This window comes from Limanda limanda, chromosome 21, assembly GCF_963576545.1.
Source record: "Limanda limanda chromosome 21, fLimLim1.1, whole genome shotgun sequence".
Classification (NCBI taxonomy): domain Eukaryota; kingdom Metazoa; phylum Chordata; class Actinopteri; order Pleuronectiformes; family Pleuronectidae; genus Limanda; species Limanda limanda.
The window spans coordinates 5,710,640-5,723,436 of NC_083656.1; the positions used below are offsets into that span (position 1 = coordinate 5,710,640).

The following is a 12,797-nucleotide window of genomic DNA, read 5'->3' on the forward strand; positions in this document are numbered from 1 at the left end:
TCTCCCTCCGATGCAGCCAAGTGCAGCACCACAGGAGGGCGCTGGGCCTTATTTAGCAATCACTCAAGGTGCAGCTCCTGTTGCCCCTGCTGCCCCAGCCCCTGAGCCAACCAGTGGCATCCTTGTCATGGTGACACAGGAGAAATATCAGAAGAAACCATCACCTGTAACAAAAGGAAAAGGCTACAAGCTGACACAGCTCATCGCCACACCAGAGCCAGCACCAGCACCTGAAGCCACACCTGAACCAGCACCTGAAGCCACACCTGAACAGGCACCTGAACCAGCACCTGAACCAGCACCAGTGGTCCCACAGGGAAAGGGTCTGAAGGAAATCATATCCGGACCTGAACCAGGGGTTTCCCACGGCGACCCAGAACCAGAGCCGGAAGCAGTCGTCCCTCAAGGCAAGTGCTGTGAACTTTGCTCCACTTGATTTCTAATGCAACATTTCCAATTACCCCTCAACTAGTTTGAGGATGTGTCAATTATAACTTTGCAGATTCAATGCAACAGAAAGTGTAAATGCGAGAAGACATTTCTTTTAATGTGTCCTACGTATACATTGTATTCTGTTTATTGCTGCACAGAGTCACTGGGTGTAATTGATCTTAAACCTCTAGGTTATGTGACTGGCAGTGCTGTGCCTGAGCAACAAGGTGCAGAGACAGATGATGTTTTTGAAGTAGACAGCACTGGGGAGGGGGGTGCGTCCCCTGAAAGCACCACAGCTGTTCCTGAAACAGCTACAAACACAGGGAGCACCATTGCTTCAGAGACTCCAACTGTGGGTGTGACTGAGGGTCCACCAGAGGAGGAGGACGTCCAGAGTCCGCCTGAGGAGGACGTCCAGAGTCCGCCTGAGGTCGGGGTCAAAGGTGTCCCTACAGGGGGAACAGGGCCAACTGGTAAACTGAAGCTCCATGTGTGTTGTGGTGTTGGGCTGCATGTGGAAACTGAAACCTGCATCCGTCCTAACCTGCATCCGTCCTAAGCAGAATGTCACATGATTCCTTAGACTGCAGGATTAATGTTGTTTTAATGGCTAGAATTCAGTCCAACGTGCTGTTTGAGTTTTGTAAAAGTCATCGAAAAATGCTTCATGAGTAATTATCTGAAGTATTGAATGTATATATCTTTGAATACAGCTGTTACTATTACTACAGGATCTATTTGATGCCATGCAGGCTCACAGCTGACTTGAGACTGAATCCTAGTCATAATGGTTATCGATGTTTCTACAAATTAACTGTGTGATCTCTATTTATGTATGTGTCTGTGTTGCATGAATAACTTGTGTTTATACGTATTTATCCTGTGTTCCTGTGGAATTCTCACTCTCAACTCTGTTGTATTTAAACTTGAGTCACTAAAGCTGTTTTCAGACTTGACCTGAGTTACATGTGATAAACAGATGTGTTGTTTCCTATCTTCTCAGTAACAAAGTGAAAAAGGGAAAGTATTCTGTGAATGTTTGAAGCAGGTTGTGTGTGTTGATATTATGGATCTATTCTCAGTGTGTAAGTGAGAAAAATTGTTTGTTGTGTTTGACTTGAGTTATTTGTGCACTTTGTTCATCTTGATGCTTAAACATTTCAGTTTGTGCGTTCAATGCATGAGCTGTAAAGTATTTTTATGTTTAACCCACTGACTTGAAACCACAGTCTTTACTTGAAGATGTTGAAATGTAATGCTAGTTAATAGATGGTTCGTTTCCATCCAAACACAGATTTTTATTCTGTCCCTCTGACTTTCAGAGAACGGAGGAGGATCTCCTGTTTCCAAGGGAAAGGGAGCGAAACCCGGTAAATGTTAAATTACTTTAAATAAAATAAAATAAATATAAAACTTCCAGGCAGATGTCAGTGAATCAGAAGTGATTAGTGTTTACTAATCTTCCTGCTAGTTCATACCTGTATCTGTGTGTTTTAATACATGTTCCCATTCTTATTATAGAATGTGGACCATCAGGAGTACCAAACGGACAATGGATGAAAATACCTAGACCAGGTGAGCAGAGTATATTTCATGGCTGGTGATGTGTATGATGTGTTTAATTTTTTTCTGCACGTACAATATACTCTAATGGGATCAGGACAGTTCAGTCACATTAACACAAGTTGAGAAACAGAATATGTACTTGATCACAACCTTTATGATTAACCGAGTCGGAGCAGATGATGAAAACTGAGTGTGCATGTTGTCCCTTTGTCATTGGAGGTTACAATGAAGGGGCTGGAGCATCTGGCTCGAATACAAAAGGTACTTGTACACTGAGTTCACGGTATAACACAGGATATTTTACATATAGAGAGGTTTATATAATTCATGCATGATCCTTTCATTCGTTTTTCAAGGTTATGGAGCCGGAGCTGGTGTTCCCAGCACACATGGGGCTAAACCCAACGGTAAATCTACCTTATTCTTCAACACCAATATTCATGTGTATGAAATACTCACAATGGAACTTTAATGCAGGTTTTATCATTGTGTAAAAGCAAAAATGACTGTAGGTGTGTGATGTGTAATTGTTTAGGATATGGTGCCGGTGCAGGGGGATATTCAAATGGAGGAGGGGCTAAAGCAAACAAACCAGGTGAGGAACCTGGATCTGAACATCTGGACTGCACTGATCTGCTAGTTATTGATTCATATAACTGTATTATTTAAATTTCTCCTGTTATTCTACTTGTTAACTTTTCCATGATATACTTAAAACACCTTGTAAATCTGAATCAAGTTGTTTTTCTCCACAGCTTATGGAGCAGGACGCTACCCGGTCCCTGGACACGGCAACGGATATGGAACTGGTAATATTCACTGTCAATATAAACATACAGTGAAGAATTATAATGTCTTTTTACACATAAGTTTTTTTTTACATGTGTAGGGTTCAGATTTCCTTATGCAGGCATCCGTAAGCAGCCTGGTGAGTTGAGAGAAATTCACCCCGACAATAATTATAAGTAGAAGTGAGCTGTGTATTTTGAAAATTGTTGTGTCTGATCTCAGGTTACGGGCAAGGAGCGCACCCTGGAGCCGGATATGGAAATGGGAATTCATATGGAGGTGCACTTTCAAAGGATATCTATAAATTATAAAACATACATGAGGCTGTAAACTGGTAGAAGTGCAGGAGGTAGTTTTATGAGTTATTATTCTTTGCAGGATATGGAAACGGCTACACTGCTGGTGTACAACCTGACTTTGCAAGCAAGTATATTTTTATATAAATATTTAATTAAGGAAATCATTCTTGCAGCAGTGGCACATGATTAAGAGTAGAAGTCAACGTTCCTTTTTCCCTCAGGTCTGGGCCAGGGTTTACCCACTGATGCCAAATCAGGTGAGATAGATAAACTGAACATGATATTAACAAGACTCAGATAGATAGATAGATAGATAGATGGATGGATACTTTATTAATCCCGAGGGAAATTCAGATCACAGATAGTGGAACTGTGATAATAAGACTTGATTCTACAGGTGGTGCAGCACAGGTTCCTTACAACGGAGCCCCAGTGGTTCCTGCTGGACTTGATGGTAAGATCATACCATTTGGTAAAAATCCTGCCAAGTGTAAATCAGCTTGTGGTGTAAATGTTACCAGGTGTGATTGAGATGTGTTATCTGTGCAGGCATGAGTCAGTTTGAGCCTCAGGCTGCTGGCTTCGGACCAAATGGAAAGCTGGGCAGCATGTACGGTGGTATGTACTGTGCAGCTTCACACGTTCAAATCTTTATTAACGCAATAAATCCTGTGAGAAAAGGATTTCTATTTCAGGAGAGAATGTTGAAAGCTCTTCCCAATGTTACAGGAATGGGCGGCTTGCCTTTCGCTGGTCATGGAATGGGTCCAGAGAAATACAACGCCAAGTACGGTGAGTTCTTGGAGAAGCTTGGAGAAATTGACTTCAGGGGTTTATAGCTAATATAATTCTGCCTTACTTTGAAAACAAGACACTCTGAATCTTAAATCTTTCAAGTTTCTTTCTCGTTATTTATGTGCCCACCAACTCACTGTGTTGCTCCTTGCTTCAGGCATTGGTGGCTTGCAATTCGGTGGACAGCCCCTCAGTACAGGGACTAACGGAGCAGGAAAGCATGGTATGTTTCTGTTATTGTTAGATTTAATTGTGTGTTTTGAATGCATAAGTTAAGATGTCCACTCAGGTGTCTCGGTAAAGTAAGTACGTGGCCACAATAACCGTTTTGATTCTCTCCAGGATACGGTGGAGGACCATATGGACCTACAGGTGATGGGAAATCAGCTGGAAACTATGGTGAGAGTCTTGATTCTTTGGCATCACCTTTGAGGTGCAGTCATGTCAGCCATCTTTATTTATAGTCTACTAGTTGGATCCATACCAATATTTCTGGCATGTTGGCACCAAACTTAGCTACTTGATATATTAATGTTGAGGTTAATGCCAAAATTCTTTCAGGCGGCCTCGGTGCCGGCATGGGAGGAGAACCTGCCCCGGGACAATATGGTCAGTTCTTGCTGTGACTTGTATTTTAATCCTCATTACTGTAGACACTCCAGAGAAGTCATGTGATCATTTTATACTGGTTTCTCTCCATCTCTGCTCAGGATACACTGGCTTCCCCAACGCTGGCCAACACCTCGGTCATGGCAGTAATGGAAATGTAGCCGGAAAATATGGTGAATAATAAGACGCACAGAATCCCAGTCACAGCTTTGTTTTTGTTCTTCATTTGTTCATTTTATTCCTGTTCCTGTTTCTCCTCTTCCTGTGCAGGTTTTGGAAGAATGCCTTATGAAGCTCAGCCAGCTGCACTGAGCCCCCAAGTCAAATCTACTGGACAATATGGTAAAATACATATCAGAAAAATAAAAAAACATTGTGTGGTCATGACGTTTTTTTTAGCAACCAGATTTTATAGAAACATCCACGTCCACAGTCTGTATTTATCTGTTATTCATCCATAGATTCAGTTATATCCCTTTTTCTTCCAGGTCAGCCTGCGTCACCATATCAGCCTGAACATCTCGGACTTGGACACAATGGAAAGTTGAGCAGCCAATATGGTGAGCTCCAGCAGACATGACAGCTTCTCTCTACACGTTTCTACATGTGTTGGTTTGAACTCGTCGTCTTTGTGCGGCTGTTTCCTGCTCAGGTGGAGGAGAAGTTCCCTACACGCCACAAGCTCTTGGTTATGGGGGCGAAGCCAAATCTGCTGGGAAATACGGTAGCTCCTTTTAAATTGTTTTTCTGTTCTCCTATCAGTTTTTATTTGGTTTCCATGTATGCTTAATGGTTTCACATCAACCTCTTCACAGGTAACCAGGGGGCGTATCCCTCACAGCCCCTTGAATCTGTATCTGAAGGCATATCTGTCGGAGATTATGGTATTTCTGGCATTATTGGTACCATTTATCCCTTATGTCAGATTAGAAATGTGCCAACTAATCATTTTTTATGATATGTTTTTGCTTAAAACAGAAACGGCCGGTTTACCTTACGAGTCCCTGCCCTCTGAGCCAGATTCACCTGGAAAGTCTTATGGTGCGTCAGAGGAAGAGGTTTCACTGCAGAAATAGATCGAACACCTCAACCTCTTCTAATCTCATGTGTTTTTACTCTGACTTTAGTGAAGGGAGAACTTCAGGCTCCAGTGGCTGCAGCAGAGAGCGAGGGGATGTCTGTGGATGGATATGGTCAGTTTACTCTGCATCTCTACATGTCTCTTGTGGCTCCATCTAATGTGGATAAATATTCAGCTGTTGTTTGTCACTTTCAGATAATCTGGGCTATATAAACGGACATGTGCAACCTGAAGGTAAAGCCAGAGACAATCATTTCAACATTTTAAATCCCTAAATAAGGCCTTGACAAAAAGGAAATGAAATTATTTACAATATTCATTATCTTCCCTAGCTGTGTCATTTCCTGCTCCCACTGCCGACTCCGCCCTGGCCTACCCCTCCGTCCCGTCCTATCTGCCTCTAGAAGCCTCCTTCACACCTGATGTGTTGCATGGAGAGGGCGTGGAAGACCTGCCCGAGTCTGCAGGCCCTGCTGACCTCGGTCTGGACTCTGCAGCCGCCACGGAAACGCACAGTGTGGTCGAGGTGCCTGAAGAATCCGATGACCTGCCACGGCAGATACACATTCAACAGCATCTCAAGCTGCATTTTCACCCACAAGGTGAGTCCTGGAGAGGTGAAAGAACCACTGACAGAACTTCTAGACTCCAATTAGTTAGTATAATTTGGACTAAATGAAGAAATTCCCTCAAGGTGTTCTTGAGATGTTGTGCAAGCATGTAACAGACAACAGGAAAACACAATTCCCATGTCCTCTTGTGGTTGCCGGAGCAAGATATTTAGAGATAAAATAAGTTATTGGTCATTTGCAGACTTGCCAATATCTGAATCCAGGAAGAGGCTTTAAATTTGATTTGTAATAACATGTAAATAAATGTCTTTGTCCTCAGGAGCAAAGGATAGAAAATATAATCTGAATGGCTTCTTTGGGAACAGTGGTTATCAAGGTGAGAACTGACTCGGAGCAAAACATTGTTCACTTTGTATTTTCCTCAAACGTCCGACTCATCGTCGTCCTGTTTTCTTTTCTCCTCGCAGGTTAACTCTGCCAACAGAGACATCAACATCTGTGTATCTCACTTTATCTCCTTCTCTTCTGCTGTATGATATTTGTAACTTTTTTTCTTAACTGTATAATAATTGTATTTTGTCACTGGTATCGTCATGTTGTTTGTGTTTGTTTGTAAACCAAGAGATAAAATAACATTGAAGCAATGTTGAGTTGTAAGGTTTTAGTGTACTGCCTGTCCTGCACTTGTTCACTCACTGTTCATGCTAAGAAGTGGTTGATGAAGACACAGACAATAATTGCTACACACAGTCAGGGATTTAGTTGAATTTGTCAGTTTTGCCTGGATGTTCTCAACTCAAAATACTTCTATAAACCTTAATTCAGTCTAATTTATTTTTCACGGGAATGTTTCTGTTAGTGTTTCAATGTATAGTATTTGATTGATTAAAAACCATCTAAGAATCCCAATGCTGTTTCACTCATTTGTGTTTCCTACATTTATTATAACAATTTATTATATGTTTAATCGTACAGTCAATCCAGTGTTTCCCCTACCATTCTACCATTCTATGGCACCTCCCGCCCTCCCTGGAAGGTCAAGTTAATTATTTATTTAAATTTTTTATTTTTTAATATGGCGCCAGATCACTAGATAAATCATTTTAAGGTTACATTTCCTATAAAACAGGTGTATAGCTTGCATTTCTGTCTCGACATTTTCATTGGACCATTGTTCAAAACCGGCAAATCTGATGTGAAAAGATTTTTATTATAGACGGAAGTTTCAAAACGGTAACTTAACACAAACTAGGGTTATGGCGAGGTGCTCTATTCTAACTAGTCCTGTTTGATTGCTGTGGTATCAGTGATTTCAGGTGCTAGAGAAGTCGTTATGGGAAGATTTCTAGTAGGATCTCGACTTTAGTCTTCTTTCACTTTATGCGCATGCTCCATGACGTCTTTACAGCGATTTCAACCATAGATATCATATATAAACACTAGATGTCTAGGCCGCGTTGTCGGCCAACAGAGTCGAACGTCACTGTAGTGGTACATACTTTTTAAATATCCATAACTTGGTCAATTTTCAACCGATTTTTCAACTGTTTGGTTTGTTATAAATGTCAGAGATGTAGCTATGACACTGCATACTTATGAATAATTATGTTATTTTTCTTAACAATTTAATAATTTATGCAGTGTCATAACTACATCTCTGACGTTTATAACAAACCAAACAGTTTAAAAATCGGTTGAAAATTGAGCAAGTTATGGTTATTTAAAAAGTACGCACCACTACAACACAATGGTATGGGTGAGCGAGCCGCCTGCAGCAAGATGGCCGCCATGTGGTGACGTTCGACTCCATTGGCCGAGACATCTAGCCTTATATATGTCTATGATTTCAACCACTCTGCTGCAGCGTTTCCGTTTTTTCCTGACAGGGCTTCGTGTAGTCGCGATAAACATAAGTACCGGATCCAAAAATGTTTCCGGATTCCGGCATTCCAGGTTACTTATGGAAGTCAGTAAATACATACATTACATACATACATATATACATGCATGCATAAATAAATAGATAGCCAGATAGATAGATAAATTACAGTTCATAGAGAATGAATAGGGGATTATTTCAGTTTTCTTTTTGGTTTTAGGCAGTGGTGGGAAGTAACAAAGTAGAAATACTTTTTTCACATATCTGTACTTTACTTGAGTATTTATTTTCCTGACGACTTTTAACTTTTACTCGCAATTATCTGTACTTTATACTTCTTACATTCTCAAAACTGGCTCGTTACTTGAGCAGCAGAGGTTGGCGCAACGTGCAGCTTTACGCACGTGCACCTCTCTCTCGCCTTCTCGCTCCTGCAGGAGCTCGGTTCAGTCTTTATTATTAGGGCCCGAGCACTGACAGACATGTGGCCCTATTGAAATTGTAAGGATTATTATTCAGGCAAATTAATTTGCTTTTTGAGGGCTTTTATTAGGTGACTTTGCATAATTTTTTGAAGGTATTCCTTTTTCGATTCACATTCGTTTACCCTTTCCTGCTTCGTGTCAACATCTGCACATAAATACATAGCTCGAAGCAGCAAGTGGTTTACTTTTCTTAAAGAAAATATTGGAAGTGGTTGGTTTGAACAAAAACTGTTGGCAAATAGACTATCATTGGTTGGCCGTGTCTGCTTTGTCTTACACGTCCACGCAAAGAAAACAAACAGATTTAAAACAAGTCGAGATGGAAAAACAAACAACACAACCAATTATATAAGCAAACGCAAAAAGAACTTTCAGCCAACACAACCAAAAACAAACACTGTGTCGTGCACTACTGCATATTCACGCACATAATTCATTTTTTTAATTGACATCCCAAATGGAACCCTGGGTGATCAGGCCCAGTTTTCCACTCACTATAATGCCAATATAATTTTTGCAAAGATATTATATATCTATATATCGCCAATTCCAATCCTTAGTGCTGACTCAACACAACTTAGAAGCTGTTGAGTCTATACTGTATATGTATTGTACAAACTGGCTAATGTTTACAAATTCAAGCAGGGTTGTGTCTTAACTTTGCCGTCCCTTCAGGCAAGATACCCTACAGGTGTATTGTCACCCTGCTGGAAACAAATGCAAACACAACCCCAGGCCCATTCAGTGAAGATAGTCTAATGATAAATAAACAGGCTTACATGTAGATGCATGGACAAGCTGGCGGGCAGCTACACAGGCAGGTAAACATCCAGGCAGTTACACAATACAGCTAATAGACACAAAAGGTTCATTTGGTCTATTAGTGTTCTTAGGTAGAATCAAGAGGCACTTGTTTATTCTGTTGTGTTGATTCTTTGTTGTCGCTAGAAGTTCAGATGCACTTGTCCAATATTATTTTAACCTCAGCATCTCGGGTTCAAAATTTGTAAAATTATACATTATATATATAGTGTTGTTATAATTTTTTAGTCAGTTGAAATAAAATTTGGTACTTGTACTTTTACTTTTGATACTTATGTACATTTCAACACCAGATACTTTTGATACTTAAGTACATTTAATATGAGCAACTCTAAGACTTTTACTCAAGTCATTTTCTGACAGGTGACTTTTACTTTAACCGGAGTCACTTTCAAGTAAGATATCTGTACTTTTACTCAAGTATGGCTTTCAAGTACTTTATACACCACTGGTTTTAAGTATGTTCTGTCGAATACGTAGACAGCATAAACAGGCAGTTGTGAGAGGAAACCAGACCCGGCCATTTATAGTCTCCCTGCCAGTCCTACAGAAGGGACAAACTGGACAAACACATGACGTCTGAGCATCACAGAATATTATAATATGATTCCTTTAAGTTTTTGTGTCCGTGTTTGTCCCCTCCCCCAAAGCTGTAAACCTAGGGGAAACACTGCAATCATTTGTGAGCCACAGATCATCAGAGTGCAGCAGAGCGTGAGCAACAGGTGAATGTTTGCTGACTACAATGAGGGAAAAAGCAGAATATGTCTCTGTTCAGGATGAAGTTCAGGTGAGAGTGGGTTCTGAGCCGCGTTAGGGAGCAGCTGTAGTCGTGCACGTGGCTTTCCTTGAGGATTACCACAGATTAGCAGTAAGATCTGCCCTCGGATTGGTCCCACTGAAGGCATGCCACTTGGCCAGCTCAACAGGTCGCTCGCTTGGAATTACACCTGTCCACTGATGGGTCTCGAGGAGCAGAACTCCCCCGGAGCCGTGGTCATGACTGTGCGACAGCGGCGTCCTGAGCAGAGCGCGGCCTCTTCTAGGATGTAGATGGTGAGGAACCTGTTCCGTCAACTGAATGTGAAGGGGGCCTCGGCTGTAGGAAGTAGTGATGGGGCTTCACAAAGGGCCGCGGCTGTTGGACTTTGAAAAGACCCCTCTGCACCTCCGGTTCAACAAATATGTCCTGACAGGCTACCGGCCGGTGTCCTCGGCTCACGAGTGCCTCGGGAGTCTCTTCTACATGCACAACGAGCTGGGAAACATCTACACACATGGTAAGTGCAGAAATAACTTTGCACACACTGCTCTCTTAGTGTCAGTCTTGACCAAATGTAAAATGTGTTTTTAAAAATGCATCTCAGTTAAACACACTGCAAAATGTTCATCTCATTTTTGCACCCAATTTAAATAATCAGCAGATGGACAAAAATAAAACAGTTCACAAACGTGCACTACTCTCACTTGCAGCCAGATAAGCAGACTTGACAAGGGTGTGTAATGAGGATAGGGGGTATTAGCCGTAATCTGCCCCGGGAATACCTGCCCTGGAAATATCCTCCTGTCAACTAGCTCCTCAGAGGTTTGTGTTTGCCCGACACTTTTCAGCTGTAAATGCCCCTAAGTCTCTTCAGCAAAGCAAACCCTGGACTCACACATGAAGCAAAACTGCACGTGAGCTAAGACCCGTGCACACTTCTGAAGGCATCTCCTGCTTGCTCCATTTTCTTTCCTTGGCTATCCCCTAAGACCATTAAGACTAACGCTCTTACTCAGGGGAAGTGAAGGGCATTAGTGTTGGAGCGTTACTCTGGGTTTCCTCTGAGCATCGAGCCAACAGCCACATCTTTCACACTGATCCTGATAAAACACAAACAGAGGAATGGTTCCTCATATTGATCCAAAAATGGCGATGCATCTTTTTAACTGTTGCACCTATAACGTTGGGCTTGAACTAGACAAGAAGCACATATCTCTGCCAAGGGTCAACAGTAACCTAACGTTCAGCCAAAAGGCAGAAAATAACACTCATAAATATTAGTTCTCTTAATATGTATTTTTTTAAACAAGATTCATTAAATATTTTTTGCGAAATTGGTTAAAATGACCAAAAACCCCTTATTTCACAACATAAGAGAGGATTTGTGGATATAACCATAAGAAGAAACCACTCATGTTTTTCTTTGAGGATAAGAATGAATTTTCTTTGTGTAACTGTCTCCTGTAACAAGACGAATTCAAACCATTTTCATTTCCTTGTCTTCTCTCCTCCCACCCCAGGAATCCCCTTTTTCCTTTTCTTGGTGCTAATGCCTTTCAGCATTCCCTGGCTGGAGGTGGACAACATCTGGATCTGCCTGGTGCACTACCTGGCCTGTCTCTCCCCCACCGTGGGCTCAGTGGTCTACCATGTGTTCATGAACCACGTGGGGGGGGAACACGTGTACGACACCCTGCTGTCCCTGGACATGTTCGGGGTCTGCCTGGTCAACACCCTCGGTAGGTCGTTCAAGTCTTAGGGTATTTTTCAGTGAGTGTAACGACCTTGAATTTGGTCGGTTATATTTAGAGTAGTTTTTCAAGTAAAACAAATTAAATTTCTCATTTGTCATGACATGGTAAATGCTAGAATAACTACACTGTGGTTGTTTGCAATATAGTTTCAAATCCGGTCTGCAGACATCAAATACCAAGAGTCAAGTTTCACATCCTCATTTTCATGACTTCAAACGTCTGACTCAATCCCAGGTTCTGCTCCTGTGGTAATAACAGTCAATAATATCCGTTTGTTTTGCATCTTCCCTTTTCTGTGTAGGCGCACTTCCCATCATTTACATCACCCTCCTGTGCTACCCCATCATACAGCAGGCGGCCCTAGTGACCTACATCCTCCTGTCGGCCTATGGCATCTACTGCGCCACCACGGCCCGCACCAACGTCCTGCGCCTGCAAGCTTTCATCTGGCAGGGTCTGTTCCGCTTCAGCCTCTTCCTGTTCCGAGTGTACGGCAGCGGGGTGGGCAGCCCCCACTCCCTGCGCCTCTTTGTCATCATGGACGCTCTGGCTGTGCTGGGAGGACTGGTCAACGTCATCCAGATCCCCGAGCGCTTCAGCCCGGGCCTGTTCGACAACTGGGGCAACAGCCACCAGATCATGCATGTCATGGTTGTTTGCTCTATTATCTACCTGCACTGGGGCACCCTGGAGGATTTAGCCTGGATTAAGACCTACCAGTGCCCGAATGAGGGTTAGGGTTATTCTGGGTGTGCCAAGCAACCGTGAGCTAAACGCTGATAGAAATGAGATTAAGTATGAAACGAGAGGCGAGTTGTGTCAAAATGCACTTTAGTCCTATAGCTGCTAAGATTCTTCATGAGGGAAGTTTATGAATTGATATTTTGCGAGAAGAATAAAAGGACCTGACTGTTGTAACTGTGAAACTCATATCAATTAAAAATCCTG

The 12,797-nt window shown here is 42.1% G+C and overlaps 1 protein-coding gene across 1 annotated transcript; it reads left to right on the forward strand.

Moving 5' to 3' along the window:
• Positions 1–10,446: 10,446 nt before the first annotated feature.
• Positions 10,447–12,587, forward strand: paqr4b (progestin and adipoQ receptor family member IVb). The gene is made up of 3 exons (XM_061095390.1): positions 10,447–10,612; positions 11,616–11,834; positions 12,151–12,587. The coding sequence occupies exons 1-3, from the start codon at positions 10,447–10,449 to the stop codon at positions 12,585–12,587; spliced, it is 822 nt and encodes a 273-aa protein (XP_060951373.1).
• Positions 12,588–12,797: the final 210 nt, after the last annotated feature.